Source organism: Aspergillus saccharolyticus (genome assembly GCF_003184585.1).
Source record: "Aspergillus saccharolyticus JOP 1030-1 unplaced genomic scaffold BP01scaffold_8, whole genome shotgun sequence".
Classification (NCBI taxonomy): Eukaryota; Fungi; Ascomycota; class Eurotiomycetes; order Eurotiales; family Aspergillaceae; genus Aspergillus; species Aspergillus saccharolyticus.
In genome coordinates, this window is record NW_020290618.1 from 669,894 (window position 1) to 691,206 (window position 21,313).

The 21,313-nt window shown below is 34.1% G+C and overlaps 4 protein-coding genes across 4 annotated transcripts; 2 read left to right on the forward strand and 2 right to left on the reverse strand.

Annotated features, from left to right (window-relative positions):
• Positions 1-13,481: 13,481 nt before the first annotated feature.
• On the forward strand, positions 13,482-13,762 carry BP01DRAFT_355051 (uncharacterized protein; the record flags this gene model as incomplete). The annotated part of the gene is made up of 1 exon (XM_025574597.1): positions 13,482-13,762. The coding sequence occupies exon 1, from the start codon at positions 13,498-13,500 to the stop codon at positions 13,759-13,761; it is 264 nt and encodes an 87-aa protein (XP_025433241.1). The 5' UTR covers positions 13,482-13,497.
• An 868-nt stretch (positions 13,763-14,630) lies between these two features.
• BP01DRAFT_355052 (uncharacterized protein) lies at positions 14,631-15,267 on the reverse strand. The gene has a single exon (XM_025574598.1). It carries the CDS (start codon positions 15,177-15,179, stop codon positions 15,009-15,011), a length of 171 nt encoding a protein of 56 aa, XP_025433242.1. The 5' UTR covers positions 15,180-15,267; the 3' UTR covers positions 14,631-15,008.
• On the reverse strand, positions 15,130-16,838 carry BP01DRAFT_355053 (putative proteasome regulatory particle subunit Rpt6). Its single transcript, XM_025574599.1, has 2 exons — positions 16,129-16,838; positions 15,130-16,048 (listed from the first exon to the last, which is right to left on the reverse strand). The coding sequence occupies exons 1-2, from the start codon at positions 16,361-16,363 to the stop codon at positions 15,369-15,371; spliced, it is 915 nt and encodes a 304-aa protein (XP_025433243.1). The 5' UTR covers positions 16,364-16,838; the 3' UTR covers positions 15,130-15,368.
• A 389-nt stretch (positions 16,839-17,227) lies between these two features.
• BP01DRAFT_230543 (calcium/hydrogen antiporter) lies at positions 17,228-21,200 on the forward strand. Its single transcript, XM_025571204.1, has 5 exons — positions 17,228-17,545; positions 17,622-19,453; positions 19,549-20,466; positions 20,526-20,689; positions 20,752-21,200. The coding sequence occupies exons 1-5, from the start codon at positions 17,380-17,382 to the stop codon at positions 21,023-21,025; spliced, it is 3,354 nt and encodes a 1,117-aa protein (XP_025433244.1). The 5' UTR covers positions 17,228-17,379; the 3' UTR covers positions 21,026-21,200.
• The last annotated feature ends 113 nt before the right edge of the window (positions 21,201-21,313 follow it).

Sequence of the window (21,313 nt, forward strand, 5' to 3'; positions counted from 1 at the left end):
AAATACTCTAAGTCTTCTAACTAAGATATCTTAGAACTTCTTCTTCTAGATATCCTAACCTATTATACTATTCTTTTATAGTTCTATTTAAAATATAGGACTTTTTAAATATTCTAATTAGCTATTTAATTATTAAATTAAGAGTTATTAAAGATTTGACTAATTATTTCTATTAAATAAAATATAGTCTATAAATCAGCTTAATATAGTAGACTGGTATTTTATTAGCTATTTCTAAAAGAATATATTTTCTATTATAGAATAGTCTAGTTTTCTAGGCCTTCCAGCCTGACATGATATTATAGTAGAATCCAGGAATAAAGATAATATTCTTTAATTTAAAAATAATACTATTCCCCTTTAGGTAGATAGAATAGAATAGAACTATTCTATATCTCTAAATAGTATTAGAGATATTCCCAATATAGATATAATTATTATCAACTAGTCTGTAATTAATAAATAATTCCAATGAATTATACATATAACCATTGGATATAGTATTAAATATCTATTATTTTAATAGATTTATTAATATATTTCCTAGTTTAGAAGTCTATTAATATATTAATAGAGTAAATTTAGATAAATATTTCTCTATTTATTAATTTTTAAAGATTTTTAGAATAATAAGAATTATTTAATAAGCTTAACAAGTCTTCTTATAGATATATCTAAATTTCAGATTCTTATAGACTTACTGAAAGTAGTTTAGCATATCTGGATTAGATAATTATATTAAATTTCAGAGGTCTTTATTAATATATTAATAGTCCTGAAAGTTATGGTTTTTATTATTCTTTCCTAACTTATAGAGGCAGAATTAGCTACATAATCTCCTCTTTCAGGGCTTTGTTTATATATTGCTGTTTTCAGTAGTTTGTTCATTACTTTGATCCTGGAAGATGACATGGCTCACCCTATTTTATTTATTAATAGATTACCTATTCTGGTAATTTAACCGAATCCAGTCATGTGCCTTGTAGATTAATTCAAGAAAGTTAGAGATTTCTTCCTGACTATTTTTAAATTTTAATAAGCCTAGACTACTATATTAATATAAAGATACCTATTATTTTATAAATTAATTTAAGAAAATTAAAAAGTACTCTAATTAGCTTCTTAATCTTACTAATTTAAAGCTCTACTACTTCAAAATATATTAATTCCTATTAACTAATATAGCTCTTAATAGAACCCTTTATTAAGATCCTAAGATAGTAATATTGATTTATAAGATCTCACTTTCTTAATTAGTTAATTAGTACTAGACAGTTTTATAAGGCTTAAAGAATTTAATAGCGCTTTTCTAAATTAAGTATAGTATACTAATTTTACTTACTTAATATAGAATTAATCAATAGACTTAATAAGACTAGTCCTAAAGTAGTTTTATTAAATTCCTTGAGATTCTAGTAGTAGTCCTGCTTAGCTTCCTAATATAGTAGATAATCTGATTTATTTAAGTTAATTATTAAATTTACTGATGATTTTATCTATTTTATACTAATAGTACTAGATTAGATTAAGTAGACTAGCTTAGTTAGCAGTTCTGGGTTTACTAATTCCTATATTTCTTTGTTAATTGCGAATAGTCGAATTTGATTAATCTATAGAATCTAGTTATATAACTAATTTAATTGTAGAATTCTATTAGATTACTGAATAATCTGATTATTTATATTAAATAAGACTAACTATAGCTAATTTAATTAATAGAGGGATAAAATAAATTAAAATAAGAGATCTTCTAGACTTATAACTGTTAGAGTTTCAGTTCTTTTTAAATAGAATTAATTAGAGCTTTATTTAACTTTTACTTTTCTATATAAACTAAGTATAGAAGTAAAGTTAAAGTAAGATTAAAGTCAAAGATAATTAAAATCAAAAGAATCAAAGATAGAATAAATAAGAAAATAAATAAGCTACTAATTTTAATATATATCTGGTCAACTAGTTTAGGATAATTCAGAATAATCCTTAGGAAATTATTAAACAAATCAGGCTATTTAAGCCAAAATTCTTTGTTTATTGATTTCCTAATTAGGAAATCAAAACATTCAGAATACAGGGGTGAGAATCCAGGGTGAGAATACAGGGGTAAATTAGTCAGGGATGGATTGGGCTGGAACAATGGTTCAAATGGCTCAATCCAGGAATTAGGGCTAGGGTTTGGTAGTCAGGTGAGCTGCCAGTCTGACAATATATTAATAGACTTCTAAACTAGGAAATATAGTAATAAATCTATTAAAATAATAGATATTTAATACTATATCCAATAATTATATATATAATTTATTAGAATTATTTATTAATTATAGTCTAGTTGATAATAATTATATATATAATAAAAATATCTCTAATACTATTTAGAGATATAGAATAGTTATATACTATTCTACTTATCTAAAGAAGAATAGTATTATTTTTGAATTAAAGAATATAATCTTTATTCCTAGATTCTACTATAATATTATATCAGATTAGAAGATCTAGGAAACTAGACTATTCTATAATAGAAAATATATTCTTTTAGAAATAGCTAATAAAATACTAGTCTATTATATTAAGCTAATTTATAGACTATATTTTATTTAATAGAAATAATTAGTCAAATCCTTAATAACTCTTAATTTAATAATTAAATAGCTAATTAGAATATTTAAAAAGTCCTATTTTTTAAGTAGAACTATAAAAGAATAGTATAATAGATTAGAGTATCTAGAAGAAGAAGTTCTAAGATATCTTAGTTAAAAGACTTAGACTATTCAATTAACTAATATTAAGCTAGAACTAATCTAGAAATACTTTATTTATTAAATTAACTAATTAAATTACTAGATTTTAAAATAAAAAATTAATCTAGATACTAAGCTCTTTAAAATTCTATATTAGAATCTGATTTATATAACTACTGTATAGGATAAATAGAGATATATTAGTTATTTCTATTATTTTTATCTAAAATTTTACTTAGCACAAGTTCTAACTTCTAAATTAGATATCTTATAGTTAATTATTAATATAATTATTTATATAATTAATTAATATAGAACTATATCTAAGTAATTTTACTAGCTCTAAGAGAATCATTATTAATTATTTATTTATTTACTAGTTTAAGTAGAATCCTTTCTCTAAGAGAACTAGAGCCCTAATTACTTCTAAAATAAAATATTTATTAATTAATTTAGATCTGCTATTATCTATTTAGTCTAAAATTATAGAAATAGCTATATATATTCTAAATAGAATACTAAATAAATAATTTAATTAGGAAACCTTCTATAGAACTATATAAAAAAGCCTTTCTTAATTAACTCTTATAATTACTAGAGAAACTAGACCTTTTCTATTTAAGAAAAATTTAGATTATATATCTATATTTAGATTAGTGATCTATTATAAGGAAATAAACTAGAATCTAAAGTTCTTATTAGATTTCTTATTAGATATAGAGTTTTAAATATCTAGTAAATATAGATCTCTATTCTTAACTAGATAATATCTATATATAATGTTATATTTAATAAAGAGTCTAACTATAAATAAACTTCTAAATTAGAAAATATATTAATAAAATAATAATTTATCTAAATAATTAATTTAATCTAAATTAAATAGTTAGATATTAAATTAATTAATTAAGAACTATCTTTATTAGATAATTTAGAAATTAAGAATATCTCTAAGTTAAAATTATATAATCTAGATAAATTATTATTGAAGTTTCAGTCCTTTTCAAATAGAATTAATTAGGGCTTTATTTAACTTTCACTTTTCCATACAAACTGAGTATAGAAGTGAAGTTAAAATAAGGTCAAAGTCAAAGATAATTAAAATCAAAAGAATCAAAGATAGAATAAATAAGGAAATAAACAAGCCACTGATTTCAATATATATCTGGTCAACTGGTTCAGAATGATTCCGGATAATCCTCAGGAAATCATTAAACAAATCAGGCTATTTAAGCCAAAATCCTTTGTTTATTAATTTCCTAATTAGGAAATCAAAACATTCAGAATACAGGGGTAAGAATCCAGGGTAAGAATACAGGGGTAAATTAGCCAGGGATAGATTAGGCTGGAACAATGGTTCAAATAGCTTAATCCAGGAAATAGGGCTAGGATTTGGTAGTCAGATAAGCTGCTAGTCTAATATACCCCTACAGTTTTGTAGAACTCAGTGGTTCTATCAAAATTAGAGTAAATAGATGGGTAAATATACTATTAAAATAGAAAAAAGATAAATAATCAAGTTTTTACTATATTAAGTTGGTTAATAAATTGCTGGTATTTCTAACCCCTAAACTACTTAGTCAGACCATCAGCTTTTATTTTATTGATTAGAATCTAATAAATATTAATAGTCTTATTCAGGGCTTTCTGTCTAAGCCAGTGATTTGCAATATTCATATACTTCAGACTAGTCTGAAAAGGGAAGATAGGACTAGTTAGGATTTGGACTATCTAGATATTATTATATAATATAGAAAGACAGTATTTAGGGTTAAATCCTATTTAATTAAAAAATCGTCTCCACCAAAGTAGTTGCTTGGCTACAGTAGTTAGGACTAATAGTTTAGTCTCAGTAGTAGATAGGGTTATATAGTATTATTTCTTACTCAGCTAATTAATAGACCTATTAAATAAGTAAATAATATACCCTATTAAGCTAGTGCGATCCAAATTATTACTAAAGCTGGCATCACTAGCTATATAGAAAACTGCTTGATTAGGACTAGGACTATATTTAATAGTTAGGTTCTTTGTTTCTTCTAAATAGGAAATCAAGTGGTCCACCGCCCTGAGATGTTTAGGACTTGGATTAGTCAGGTGTTCTGCAAGTAGTTAACATGATTTGGCTATGTCAGGCCTGGTCTAAACTATAGGATATAGGGCTGATTCTACTTTTTACTGAAATTTATAAATTTGATTAGCTGAGGCTTTGAAAAGTAGGTCCTTAGTTAATTTCTTACTTAGAAGTAGAGACTTAGGACTTTTAAGATATTCTAGATTAAATTTATTAATAATTTTATTAATATAGATTAATTACTTAATCCATAGCTTCCGGTTTAGGCGATTATATAATATCTGGATATTTAAAAATAATATAGATTTACCAAGATTCTTTATATTGAATAACATCATTAATTTTTCCTTGAATTCATTAAATTTCTCTTGATTTGATTGGTGGAATATATAGATTATGTTATCCACAAATATTAATAAAATTAGATAATTATTAATATAGACACATTGATCCTCTTCAATAGGGCTGAGCCCTAGGGCTTCAAGCTTTACCCTAAGGGTCTTCTACCATAGGAGGAGTGATTGTCTTAGACCATATAGGGTCTTCTATAATAGATAAACTATTTATTTATTTCCTAATCTGGGAAGGGGGCCTATATAGATCTTTTCCTTAATTAAGCTATTAAGGAAGGTGGTAACAGTATCTAATTAGTATATTTCCAGGTCAAATACTATAATTAGGACTAGAATAATCCTTAGGGATCTAGCTGCAAGCGTACTAGCGCGGGTTTCCAATTAATCAGGGGTCTGTAAGTCTTCCTGTATATATATCCGGGCCTTGAATCCAGCCAGTTGACCTTTTTCATTAAATTTGTAGATCTACACCTATTTTAGTAGTAGGACTTTCTTATCCTTTGTATTCTGTGTTAAACACGTAATCCAGGTGCCTAAGGTATTTAATTAATTAAGTTCTATCTTTAAAGCTTGAATAAATTAAGATAAATAGGAGTAACTTATTAATCCCCTCCAGTTAGTGGGTAGTGGTGGAAGCTAGGATTTATTAATAGTAGGGATTTCCCCTTTATTGATACAGTTGACTATTATTTGAATAGCTTAGAAAACTAGTCTCTTTTAGAAATAGTCTAAATCAGGTGATTTAGATCTCTACCTTTTCAATCCTCTGATTGGTTCTATATTAAGGAAATCGATTTCATTAAAAGTCTTTTGATTAATGGTAGAATTATCAATAAGGACTATAAGTGGTGAGGCAGGCGGTGAGTCTTCAGGAGTAGGAGATATATCACCAAGGACTATATCCTCCAAGGGTTCTGCATGGTCATATGATTCCCCTGGGTCATGGGGTCTCTCTGGGTCATGGGATCCCTCTGAATCATGGGATTCCTCTGAATCATGTGATTTTAGCTTAGAGATATCCTCGATTTCTGAGTCATCTGATGAAGGTGGTTCTTGATTAATTAATTCAATATCTGACTATTTAATTTGGATTGAATCAATCACCTGGGTGAGCTGTTGTTTTGTTAATATACTTCCTAATTTAGAAGTTTGTTTATAGTTAGACCCTTCATCAAACACGACATTACATGCAGATATCACTCGGTTGAGGGTAGGAATCTATATTTGCTAGATATTTAAAGCTCTATATTCAATAAGGAATCCAATGAGGGCTCTGGGCCCTAGTTTATCCCCTTTTGGTAGATTACTGATCCAGATGTAGGCATGTGATCTATACTTCCTTAAACAGGAAAGGTCTGGTTTCTCTAGCAACTATGAGGGTCATTGTGGAAGGCTTTTCCAGATAGTTCTATAGGGAGTTTCCCAATCAAGTTGTTTATTTAGCATCCTATTTAGGATATATATGGCTGTTTCCATGGTTTCAGGCCAAATGAATAATGGCAGGCCTGAATCAATCAATAAATATCTCATTTTAAAAGTGATTAAGGCTCTAGCCCTCTCAGAGAAAGGATTCTGCTCAGGCTGGTATATAGGCGAATAATTAATAATCATCCCCTTAGAGCTAGCCCAAATTAGGAAGATATTAAGATTCTTATCCTAATCTAAATAAAATTACTTGGGCATGATCCTATATTAATTAATTATATTAATAATTATATCAATAATTAACTGTAAGACATCCAATTTGGAAGTTAGGGCTTGCCCTAAGTGAAATTTTAAATAGAAATAATAGAGATAACTAATATATCTCTGTTTATTCCATACAGTGGTCATATAAATCAAGTCCTAATATAGGGTTTCAAAGAGCTTAGTACCTGGGTTGATTTTCTGTCTTAAAATCTAACAATTTGATTGGCTGATTCGGCAGGTGGGGCATTTCTGGATTAGTTCTGGCTTAATATCAGTTAATTAAATGCTCTGAGTCTTTTAACTGAGATATCTTAGGGCTTCTTCTCCTGGATACCCTAACCTATTATACTATTCTTTCATGGTTCTATTCAAAATATAGAGCTTTTCAGATATTCTAATTAGCTGTTTAATTATTAAATTAAGAGTTATTAATAATTTAACTGATTATTTCTATTAAATAAAATATAGCCCATGAATTAGCTTAATATAACAGACTGGGGTTTCTTTAGCTATTTCCAAAAGAACGTGTTTTCTATTATAGAATAGTCTAGTTTCCTGAGTCTTCCAGCCTGATATAATATTATGGTGGAATCCAGGAATAAAGATAATATTCTTTAATTCAAAAATAATACTATTCCCCTTTGGATAGGTGGAGCGGAATAGAACTATTCTATATTTCTAAATAATATTAGAGATATTCCTAATATAGATATGATTATTATTAACTAGTCTATAATCAATAAATAATTCCAATGAATTATATACATAACCATTGGATACAGTATTGAATACCTATTATTTTAACAGATTTATTGATATATTTCCTAGTTTAGAAGTCTATTAATATATTAATAGAGTGAATTTAGATAGATATTCCTCTGTTTATTGATTTTTAAAGATTTCTAGGGTAATAGGAATTATTTAATAAGCTTGGCAAGTCTTTTTATAGATATATCTGAATTTCAGATTCTTATAGACTTACCGAAAGTGGTTTAGCATATCTAGATCAGATAACCATGTTGAATTTCAGAGATCTTTATTAATATATTAATAGTTCTGAAAGTTATGATTTCTATTATTCTTTTCTAACTTGCAGAGGTAGGATTAGCCACATAATCTCCCCTTTCAGAGCTTTATTTGTGTATTTCCATCTTTAATAGTTTATTTACTACCTTAATCTAGTTTATTACTTTGGTTCTGGAAGGTGGCATGGCTCACCCTATTTTATTTGTTAATAGATTGCCTGTTCTAGTAATTTAACCGAATCCAGTCACGTGCCTTGTAGATTAGTTTAAGGAATTCAGAGATTTCTTCCTAACTATTTTTAATTTTAATAAGCCTGGACTGCTATATTGATGTAAAGGTATCTATTATTTTATAAATTAATTTAAGAAAGTTAAAAAGTACTCTAATTGGCTTCTTAATCTTACTAATTTGAAGCTCTACTGCTTTAGAATATATTAATTCCCATTAACTAATATGGCTTTTAATAGAACCCTTTGTTGAGGTCCTGAGGTGGTGATATTAATTTATAAGATCTTGCTTCCTTGATTGGTTGGTTAGTACTAGATAGTTTTGTAGGGCTTAAAGGATTTGATAGGGCTTTTCCAAATTGAGTATAGTGTGCTGATTTTGCTTACTTAATATAGAATTAATTAATAGACTTAATAAGGCTAGTCCTGAAGCGGTTTCATTGAATTCCTTAAGGTTCTAGTGGTAGTCCTGCTTGGCTTCCTAATATAGCAGATAGTCTGATTTATTTAAGTCAATTATTAAATTTACTAATGATTTTATCTGTTTTATACTAATAGCACTAGGCCGGATTGGATAGACAGACTCGGTTGGTAGTTCTGGGTTCACTAATTCCTATATCCCTTTGTTAATTGTAAATAGTCGAATTTGATTAATCCATAGAATCCAGTCATATAACTGATTCAATTGTAGGATTCTATCAGATTACTAAATAATCTGATTGTTCATATTGAATAACTGACTGTAGTTGATTTAATTAATAGAGGGATTGAATAAATCAAAATAAGAGGTCTTCTGGGCTTATAACTGTTAAAGTTTCAGTTCTTTTCAAATAGAATTAATTAGAGCTTTATTTAACTTTTACTTTTCTATACAAACTGAGTATAGAAGTAAAGTCAAAGCAAGGTCAAAGTCAAAGATAATTAAAATTAAAAGAATCAAAGATAGAATAAATAAGAAAATAAACAAGCCACTGATTTCAATATATATCTGATCAACTGGTTCAGGATGATTCTGGATAATCCTTAGAAAATCATTAAATAAATCAGGCTATTTAAGCCAAAATCCTTTGTTTATTAATTTCCTAATTAGGAAATCAAAACATTCAGAATACAGGGGTAAGAATCCAGGGTGAGAATGCAGGGGTAAATTAGCCAGGGATAGATTGGGCTGGAACAATGGTTCAAATGGCTCAATCCAGGAAATAGGGCTAGGGTTTGGTAGTCAGGTGAGCTGCCAGTCTGACAATAATAATATCTAGATAGTCTAAATTCTGACTAGTCCTATCTTCCCTTTTTAGACTAGTCTAAAGTATATAGATATTGTAAATTACTTACTTAGATAGAAAGCTCTAAATAAGATTATTAATATTTATTAGATTTCAACTAATAAAATAAAAGCTGATAGTCTAACTAAGTAGTTTAGAGATTAGAAATACTAGTAATTTATTAATCAACTTAATATAGTAAGAACTTGATTATTTATCTTTTTTCTATTTTAGTAGTATATTTATCTGTCTATTTATTCTAATTTTAATAGAACTACTAAGTTCTATAAAACTATAGGGGTATATCAGACTAGTAGCTCACCTAACTACCAAACCCTAGCCCTAATTCCTGGATTAAGCTATTTAAACTATTGTTCCAGTCTAATCTATTTCTAGCTAATTTACCCCTGTATTCTTACCCTGGATTCTCACCCCTGTATTCTGAATGTTTTGATTTCCTAATTAGGAAATTAATAAACAGAGGATTTTGACTTAAATAGTCTAATTTATTTAATAATTTCCTGAGAATCATTCCAAATTATTCTGAACCAGTTGACCAGATATATATTAAAATCAGTGGCTTGTTTATTTCCTTATTCATTCTATCTTTGATTCTTTTGATTTTAATTATCTTTAACTTTGACCTTGCTTTGACTTCACTTCTATACTCAGTTTGTATAGAAAAGTGAAAGTTAAATAAAGCCCTAATTAATTCTATTTGAAAAGGACTGAAACTCCAACAAATAACTAAGTATATCTATAATTATATAAGAAGTATATTATACTGTCTAACTCTATTATTAAGTAGAAATTTAATTAGTAGTATACTAGATCTTTTGCTATTCTTAAGAAGGTTAGATAAGAAGTATACTATCTAGATCTATCTATATCTTAGTCTATATATCTAGTTATATTAGTAGTTTAGTTTAAATCTGTTTATTATATTAATGACTCTGATATATATAATTATATACTTCCTAAGCTATCTAAGGTAATTAATAAGAAGTTTCTAGATAAGAATAATTACTAGGAAGTAGAGACTATACTTAGTAAATATATAATATTCTATAGTTAATATAGAACTCTAATTATTTAATATCTTATATAATAGAAAGGTTATAGAGCTGAAGATAATATATAGATATAATTATCTAATATTAATATATCTAATCTTATTAGTATATTTAAGAATTACTATAACTAAGATATTTATATTCTATTATTTCTTTTTCTACTACTATTTATTCTTTTCTACTATATTAAGATTATTTATTCTGAATATCTTTTATTATTATTTCTTATATTATAGATATAGTAATCTCTAAGAATATTAATCTTATATAACCAGTGTCTATAGCAGTCAAGCCTGGCAGTTAAGCCTGCTGATATTCTACTGGTGGTTATGACGCTGCCTATCATACTGCCTAGACAGGATTCTTCCCTGCCGGCAATCACCAAGACTTAGTGAGAAATCAACAATATTAAGATCATCATAATGAATCATGACAATAATGTCTTTAACAGATTCTATAATTTAGAGAAATTATATAATTATATAGAATTCTTAGAGAATCTAATTCTTAATAATATATCTTCTATTTCTAAAGATTTACTATTTATCTTACTATCTATAGTTCTTATTAATAATTCTACTATTAATTAAAAAGCTTTTAATAAGATTAATCTTCTTAATATAGAATTAATTAGAGAATTGAAAAGATAAAGATCTAAATTATTTAATCTAAATTATCTTTAAAAGAGACTAGTTCTCTAAGCTATTTAAATAATAGTTAACTATATTAATAAGAAGAAAATCTCTACTATTAATAAATTCCAGTCTCTACTATTATTTATTAATTAGAAAGAATTAATAAGTTATCTCTACTTATCTTAATTTATTAAAGTTTTAAAGATAGAATTTAATTAATTAGATATCTTAGATACCTAAATTATATATTTAATATATAATATAAAGAATAAGAAAGTTCTACTATTAAAATAGATATAAATCTATAAATTTAATAAAAAAAATTATCTAACTAGATTTAAGATCTAAATATATATATAAAGAGACTTATAGATCTTTGTTTAGTTGGAAATCTATACTAGTATATCTATAGCTAGATCTCTTAGGATTATCTTAGCTCTAATTACTATATTTAATCTAGATATATACTAATTAAATACTATTACTATTTTTTTAATAGTTTTATTAAGAAAAAGATCTATATAGATTCTTTTTCTAGATTAGAAAATAAATAAATAATTTATCTATTATAAAAGATTCTATATAGTCTAAGATAATTATCTCTTCTTAAATAAAAGATTCTTAGAGTAAAGCTTAAAGCTCTAGGACTTAGTTTTATTAAAGAAAATTAATATATCTATATTAATAATTATCTAATTTTATTAATATTTATAGATAATATAATCTATATATTCTATTAATTAAATTATAAGAAGTTTAATAAATTTAAGAGAAAATTAATAATATTATTTAATATAAAGTATCTTAATAAATTTATATTATTTTTAAATATCTAGATATTATATAATTATCTAAACTAGAAGCTATAAATTAAGTAATTAATCTATATTAATAAAATTATTAATAAATTTGATCTAGAGTATCTCTAAAGCCCTAAGTCTCTACTTTTAAATAAGAAATTAATTAAGAATCTACTTTTTAAAGTTTTAACTAATTAGATTTAAAAATTTTAGTAAAAAGTAGAGTTAGTTTTATATTCTATAGTATAGACTAGACCTAATATAAAAACAAAATTCTATTAACTATTTATAGAATATTTAACTAATCTAAGTTCTAAATATCTTAGGGTAGTAAACTACTTAATCTTCTATTTAGAAGAAATAAAGAATCTAGTTATTAAATATAGTTCTAGTTCTAATTAAATAGTTTTCTATATAACTAGTAATATTAGCTTTAGTAATAATTTAAATTATACTAGCTTAATGGAGTATATTATTTACTTATTTAATAGTTCTATTAACTAATTAAGTAAGAAATAATATTATATAATTCTTTCTACTACTAAGATTAAGCTATTAGTCTTAACTACTATAACTAAGTAATTACTTTAGTAGAGATGATTTTTAAATTAAATTAAGTTTAATTCTAAATACTGTCTTTTTATATTATATAATAATATTTAGATAATCTAAATACTAACTAGTTCTATCTTCTCTTTTTAGACTAGTTTAAAATATATAAATATTATAAATTACTAGCTTAGATAGAAAGTTCTAAATAAGACTATTAATATTTATTAGATTCTAACTAATAAAATAAAAGCTAATAATCTAACTAAGTAGTTTAGAAGTTAGAAATACTAGTAATTTATTAATTAATTTAATATAATAAGAGCTTAATTATTTATCTTTTTTCTATTTTAGTAGTATATTTATTTATCTATTTACTCTAATTTCAATAGAATTACTAAGTTCTATACAATTATAGAGATAAATTAGACTAGTAGATTATCTAACTATTAAATTCTAGTCCTAATTTCTAGATTAAGCTATTTAAATTACTATTTTAGTCTAATTTATTCTTAGCTATTTTATCTCTATATTCTTACTCTGGATTCTTATCTCTATATTCTAAATATTTTGGTTTCCTAATTAGAAAATTAATAAATAAAGGATTTTAGCTTAAATAGTCTACTTTATTCTATTATTTCCTAATAATTATTCTAAATTATACCAAACTAGTTAACTAGATATATATTAAAATTAGTGACTTATTTATTTTCTTATTTATTCTATCTTTAATTCTTTTAATTTTAATTATCTTTGATTTCAATCTTGCTTTGACTTTACTTCTATACTCAGTTTATATAGAAAAGTAAAAGTGGATTAAAGCCATAATAAATCCTATTTAAAAAGAACTAAAACTCCAATAAATTAAAATAAATAAGATTTAATATATTATCTCTCTCTAACTCTAATTTATAATCTATCATATTAATTTATATAATAGGTAATAACTGCATGTTATATTGATTACTACTAAGAGAATTAGTGTTATTCTATAACTTTTGGTACATGCCTCTGTACTCTGTAATTTCACAGTCTACAATTTACTTAGGGTGTATGCACTAGTACTTAATGATTAAAATTCAATCCGTATACGCCGAGTACTGTCGGCCTCTGGGGCACATTTTCCAGGGATCTGGATCCGTCTCCTCCCCACCAAATCCAGACCCTAGCCTGTATATAACTGATTATACTACTTGGCCCACTCGAATGTCTCGCGACAGGATCTGTGCTCACTGTGTTCCTGGTGGGTTACTGGTGTTTCATTGTTTTGTCTACATGTGGAACTCCAACACTGCACGAGTGGGGATGGTTAATTTGGCATATTATGATTGAGACCGATCGAAGGGGAAAAGGATAAAGTGGAGAAAGAAGTACTCTGTACTCTGTAAAATTAATAAAATAAAACTATCAAGAAACAAAAAATAAAAAATAAACATGTGTTGCTTTCGGGATGGAATGACTGGCTGGTCACACGCACCTCACCTTACGATGAGGCGGAGATCAACTTATGGAGATGGGCGGTCCGAAACCTCCCTCCCTTCCCAAGCCCGGGGGAAATGTATGGGGGCCGACCGAGCAAATAGTGGCCCCAGTACGGGACACGGTCACTATCTAGACGCATTTTATCGATCGATGCTTCCAGTAGCTACAATTCACCTACAGGTCACTACCTACTTATTCTCCTGCTCTGGACTTTTTTTCCCCTTACAGCAAATTGAAGGATTTCGCTTTTTGGTCACCGGAGCTGCCTAGTAACCTACATTACAGCTGCAAACCTCGACCATCACTGATGGCTGCGCTTCACCAGCTATTGTATGTAATACATAGTGACATCATGCGATCAGACAGTCCTGTGTAATGGACAGGGACATACCGCCGGAGACTACCAGTCCAGTCCACCGCAAACCATCGAGTCAGATTAGCATGTACCCTTAGCATCCTAGTTCCAAAGGAGTCATTTCCATGGTAATCATGTCCACTTCCTTTGGGTCTACCTCGCAGTCCGCCAAGCCCAACGAACCCACTGATTGTCCAATCAATGTCGCTGTATCTTAAGCCTTGCACGCAACTGCCTACCTACAGTGCATCATGCTATATACGTCTATCAAGATCATTCTCACTGCACGGTAGCTACCTTGAGATTTTGGTGGACACGGGACAGGAGTCCCCAAGTCCCGGCGAAGCAAAGGGATAACAGTCTTAAATTTCCTGAAGTATAGCTGGCTTGCTGGTCGCCCCTTGACATACACCTAAGTCTGAAGCCTTACACCATAATAACATATCGCTACGAAGCACTCGCAAGTTGATTTGTTTCAACCCAGGAAATTGATTCATATTTCATGTCAACACAAATGGCTCCTTGCTTGCATTTGACCCGTAACATTTTCCAGATATCGTCCCCCACCTAAAGACAAGACATTTGAAGTTGACTTGGCGATAGCAAGGATAAGCCAGAAGCCTCGAAAACGGACTGGCAGCCAGTCAAAGTTATTTCAAAGCAAATGACATTAGCGGGGCGATCGTCACGACCGCAGTAATGGCCCGTGGAATGAAGGATCATATCCGCGTTGCAGTTCCATTTACTTGAATAGTTTTGAAACGGCAACCTCCTTGTCATCATGCTTGTTGAGAATCTTCGCAGTAGCCAGGTCAAAGTCCTCCTGAGTAACGTGCACACGTCTCTCTCGGAGTGCATACATGCCCGCCTCCGTACATACGCCTTTAAGCTCGGCTCCAGAGCATCCATTCATCTTTTCTGCGATTTTTGTAAGGTTGATGCCTCGAGTCAAGTTCATCGAGCGCGAATGAATCCGTAGAATATCGGCACGAGCTTCCACCCTGTCATTGAGGAGAATCTTGGTCAGCCAACGAGTAATGCGATATCACGATCTCAGCAGCAGGGACAGCAAGTATGAGATCCTGGAACATGGGTCAGCGACTTACGACGGCGGAGGGAACTCAATCTTGCGGTCAATGCGACCAGGGCGCAGCAAGGCCGGATCCAATATATCGAGTCGATTAGTAGCCATGATAATCTTGATATTCTTCGTAGGTTCAAAGCCATCAAGCTGGTTGAGAAGCTCCAGCATCGTCCGTTGTACTTCCGAGTCGCCCGATCCCGCCGAGTCAATCCGGCTTGACCCGATGCTATCAATTTCGTCCATGAAGATGATACTCGGGGCGTGCTCTCGTGCCATAACGAAAAGCTCACGAACCATGCGACTTCCCTCACCGATGTACTTTTGCACTAGCTCTGAGCCACTGACTCGAATGAACCGGCAGTCTGTGTGATGAGCGACAGCACGGGCGAGTAATGTTTTGCCGGTTCCTGGAGGGCCGTAAAGGAGAACGCCCTTCGGCTGTGCGATACCAAGTGATTCAAACAACTCTGGATGTTTTAGGCCCAGCTCAATCACCTCCTTGATTTCCTTGATCTGTTGGTCGAGACCGCCGATCATGTCGTATGTACTGTCAGGTACTTTCTCGACCATCATCAGCGACACCAGGGGGTCAACCGAAGAGGGCAACATTTTTTCCAATTTGTATGAGTCAGAGAGCAGCGCAACTCGCTTTCCAACTGTCAATTTGCTAATATCGACGCCATCCGCGATATCCACCACTGCGTAGAGACGCTGAACTCAGCTTGTCACGGAACATACCAAAGTCAAAAAAGATACGCGACGCGTGGGTTTCTCTTACCATATTTGCCTTCAGGATGGACCTTGACAAGAACCTTCTTAGTGCTCATGACCTTGACCACCTCGCCAACATACGAGCCGGGCTGCTGGAGTAGGCCTAGCTCTTCCCGAAGTAGGCGTACCCGTGAATTATAATCATTACGTTGTGCTTCGAGTCGCCTAAGAACAGCCTGGCCCTGGATAATATCGAGCTTCATGCTCTCAATCTTGTTGCGGTAATAATTGTCGAGCGCCATATTGGATGACGACAGATAGTTGCTGCCACGGCAAGGCGAATTGGTAGAATTTCGTCCTATCAGCTCTGATAGGTGAAAGAAAAGAGTTCGGGTTATCTTTCTTCAGAGCAAATGCCGCGAAAGAATAGGTAGAGTATCCGACGAGTAAGGAGATGGACAACTGCCAGTTTAGAGAAGGACGGACAGCCTGTGGAACGGAGGGTGAGCTCTTGCGGTACTAGTAGGTAGCAGGTACTCCGTAGCTTGTCCGCCTATGTCGACGGGAACGCGGACGCCGCCCAGGAGCACACCCGCCACAACACGTCTGTTCAGCCACACTTATCTGACATAATACATACACCGACTTGAACATTGAAGTGGACCAAGTGGATTCGGATACATGATGGGTCCATGGTGATTGCCCGACTTGCCCGGGTAAGGTTGTTAATTGACGCCAATCAATTGAGCGTGGATTATTGATTTCGACTTCGCATGCATCTACCTCTCAATCCCATATACTGCGTATATGATCTCATCTGCCTTGATTACTCAATGTCAAGTGATTGTCCAACTCATTAACAAGAAGTGACTTGCAATATCCTAAGGTCTCAGCTGACTGCGGGGATGCAAGTGAGGCTGTATCTCATGATCTCACTAAGCTGCTAGGGAGCCTGCTAACCAACTAACGTTAATTAGTACTACTATCCATATTCGCAACCACTTCTTCCTTCATGTCAGCTCTTCTTTTGACTCCCGGATTCTCATTATCATCGCCGTCATCATCCTCTTCGTCTCCTGCGGCTCCGAAACAATATGTAACTTTCTCCGTGTCTCCTTAGATTATTAGTTCCTTCCTCCCTGCTCCTAGCCCTGTCTTTCTTGTTCGTTGCTGTTCCAAGTGGCAGGCCACTCTTTTACCAGTGCTTTTTCCGGACTATTCCTCTTTCATAATTGCCCGGCCCCCTCCCAGCCCCATCCCCTCCGCTCAATTCTTGTATCATCATTATAAGCGAGAGTTGGCAACCCGTACTCGGAGGATGTCCAACAACCGACACCACAACCCGCACGACCAGGTGGAAGACGACGGGGAGCAGGACCCTTCCCTCTACGTTCCGACTGAGTCCTCCTGGCATTCGACCAACGAGGAAATGTCAGGAATTGTCCGTCAACAGAGAAATACAGGGCATGTCCGAAGGGATTACGGTGTGTCGCCCTCTCCCTAACGCACTACAATCTCTGCATCCCTTTCCAGTATCTGACTGAGAAACTCATATGGCAGCAGGTACCATGGATTCCTCTACAAGAAGGGACTACGATCAGCGACCAGACGATAGCCAGCCTGAAGCTTCAACGCGCGTCGTCTCTCAGTCGTCATCCGGCCCACCAAGGAAGCCATCAGTAACGCGTCGTATGTCCTCAAAGCGACAAGTTCCTCATAAGGGACAAGAGTTCTCTACAGACGACGATGTGCAAGAAGTGGAAGAGGATATTGCCAAACAACATGGCTCTAATCCGCAGGCGTCGCCCAGGATTCGCCCGCTTAGAAAACAGAGCTCAACTTTGCGCCGACGCTTGAATGCTCGAATGAGCCCCCTTGCTCAGGCAGACTCAGATGTTGACGATGAGAATGATACTGCGTTACCTGATGCTCTCGTAGAAGGGACTGGGCCGGAGCCTTCTGTTCAGCGATCTGAGACCAGCAGCCAAGCCGGGGAGGGCATTCATAGTGAGGAGGAAGATGCGGCGTCGAGTGACGCAGAAAGCTTCACGCTGAAGGATCGCCAGCAAGCCATAAACGAAACGCATCCTTTCGGTATCAGACTTTGGAAACCCGCATTGTACAAGAAGAGTCGTTCGGTGGAAAAAACAGCCGAAGGTGACATCCACTCTTCGCCTGGCGGCCGAGTGGGTAATCTCCTATTCCTAATCAACATTCTGTGGACTCTGTTCTTCGGTTGGTGGCTGGCCCTGGCTGCATTGGCGGGTGCCATCGCGTGCTTCGTGTTTGCGTATTCGCCAAGTGCGGTTGAATACGGCCGAGTTTTCTCTGGCCTCTCTTGGTATCTTATCTATCCCTTTGGATCCTTTGTCCGCCTGGATACGGATGAGAATTACGCAGAGGAGGATGAAGGAGAAGGTCGCAGTATCAGCGAGTATGAACAATGGCAAAATGGTGACCTTGAACATGGTAGATTATTCTTCGGTCCCCGGCGTGACAGATCCCTTGTTGGAAGGAGGAGAAACAGCGTCGATTCAGCCAGTGAACAAGACAGCCTGCTCGGCCGAACTCAAAGAGGTGTCGCGAGGGAGAGCCCCCTCAGTCAGCCGAAGCGACGATTATTCGGTCGTGGCGAGTGGACGCTTGGCCGCGTGGTGTTTTTCATTTTTTTCTACTTCCTTGTCGGACCGCTAATGCTCCTAGTCTCGCTTCTCTGTTGGCTGTTGGTTTTCTGGATTCCTATGGGACGTGTGACCATCATCTTGTTTGATCACCTTAGACGACATCCTCTGGCCTTGTCCTATCACTCTGATACAGCATATATAAGGCTCAGTCCCGGGTCTTCCTCTTCTGTCCTGCTATGCACCTATCGTGCAGCTGGTCTGCGATACTGGAAATATACCGTCGGCGGAACGAACATCTTCTTAATCAACCTACTCGGTGTTGTTTTATTCGTTATCTTTGACTACTTCCTTCTCAGCGAAACCCTGGGTCTCCAAACGGCCATCACTCATCCGGGCCTTATATTCACTCTAGCTCTCGTATCAATCATCCCTCTCGCTTATTTTATCGGACAAGCTGTTGCATCAATTTCAGCTCAGTCATCGATGGGCCTGGGTGCTGCTGTTAATGCTTTCTTCTCCACAGTAGTCGAGGTCTACCTTTATTGCGTGGCCCTTACTGAGGGAAAGGGTCAGCTGGTGGAAGGTAGTCTTATTGGAAGCATATTTGCGGGCATCTTGTTCCTCCCGGGTCTTTCGATGTGCTTTGGTGCTATTAAACGCAAGACTCAGCGGTTCAATGTGAAGTCGGCTGGTGTCACTTCCACAATGTTGATGTTTGCCGTCATTGCTGCTTTTGGGCCAACACTCTTTTACCAGATTTATGGCAGTGTAAGCATGGCCCTTTTTCAAGATCTACTAATATCTCACCACTGCCCAGACCCTTCAATATTCAGTTCAGTGCATCTTGCTAATGAGTTGTTCAGCATGAACTTAATTGCCGATCATGCGCCGACACCATGGAGTCAAGCGGTAGCGACTGCCGTCGTTGTTATTTCTCACAAGTTCCAGCTGTCAATGATAGCTTTTTCCGAAAAGCTGTTCAACCGTACTCCTGGTTCGCTGCCTTATTCCTGTTCCTGTCATACGTCATTGGATTATGGTTCACGCTGAGGACCCATGCGGCCCTCATCTGGGCCACAGAATCTGAGGAGAAGAAGACAGCGGCCTATGCCATTGAGCAGGGTTCGTACGAGCCTCGGAACTTGGATACTTTACAAGCCTCCGCAATGACCATTGGTGGTCTTGCCGCGTCGAGAGGCTCAGTGCGCGATTCACAGCTTTACAAACGTATCCTAGGCCAGTCTCTGAAGCATGTTGGTCTATCTGAGACTGCGGGGGAATGCAACGTCTCTACGCATGGCAAAAACGCAGCACCGTATCTTGTACCTCCACAAACCACGGCTGCAGACAACCACCCAAGCTTGAAGGATTTGCGAGATCTATCCAGCGAGGAAAACGAAGACCTTATGCGTCGGGTAACCGAAGTAGCAGCGACGGCGGCTACTGTTGCTGCCCGTGATGCTGCACGGTCCCGGAAGCCATCCGTGCAACTCGGTCAGCTTCGACAAGCAAATAAAGCAGCCGTTGATTTGGCGAAGTCACACGTGGACGAAGCCGATGAAACTGGTCTCGAAAACCCTCACGCTAGTGGTGGACATGATGCACCCAATTGGAGCAAAGCCCGGAGTTCCATAATTTTGCTGGTGGCAACCATACTGTATGCTATTATCGCTGAGATCTTGGTTAACACGGTCGATGTAGTTCTAGAGAGTGTGGACGTGGACGAGAAGTTCCTAGGGATCACACTCTTCGCCCTAGTGCCCAACACGACGGAATTCCTGGTATGTGCCTTAAAAACATTCCTTGCGGTTGGATTGCTTACAGCCAGATTTGAACACAGAATGCAATTTCATTCGCCATGAATGGCAATATAGCACTTTCCATGGAGATAGGATCGGCATATGCATTGCAGGTTTGCCTCTTGCAAATCCCTGCCCTAGTACTTTTTAGTGCTATGTATTCTCGCTTAATAGATCCGTCCGAATTGCTCACTCATACATTCAAGTACGTCCTCTACCTAGTATTCACACTAACCTCGGTGTGTCGTCTTTAACTTCAACTTGCAGCTTGATATTCCCTCAATGGGACATGATTTCAGTTATCCTTTGTGTCTTCCTCCTCTCCTACGTTCACGGCGAAGGCAAGAGCAATTACTTCAAGGGCTCAATCCTCGTCCTTACCTATCTCGTCGTCGTCATCGGGTTCTACCTTTCAGGCTACAGCAACATAGAGACTATGGGCATTGACCGGTTCGACACGCTGGCTCTTGGTTCATACTCGCCGGAAAGGTTTTACACGGTTGGTCGAGCCACGAGTGGTCAAGCCTTCGCACCTCATTAAGGACCGTCTTCTCCGCTTGTTGGTGTGATGGATAGCTGCTGGGTCTTGTGGGAGTGTTCCGTTGCTTACAGAGAGATGAATCGTATTTCACCAGCCTTTCATAATCTCTTTACCTTAACATTGCTCATTAGGCGACATTATTTTGCCTTCCCGCTCCTCCCTTGCCTTTTTCTTCTCCCGCACGAAGCCCAACGCGGACATTTCAAGTATGAGCCAAGATGCTTGCCAGCGTTTTTCCTGCCGTGGAATCGTAAGTAGCTGATCTCATCCAAGTTGCAACTGCCGAAG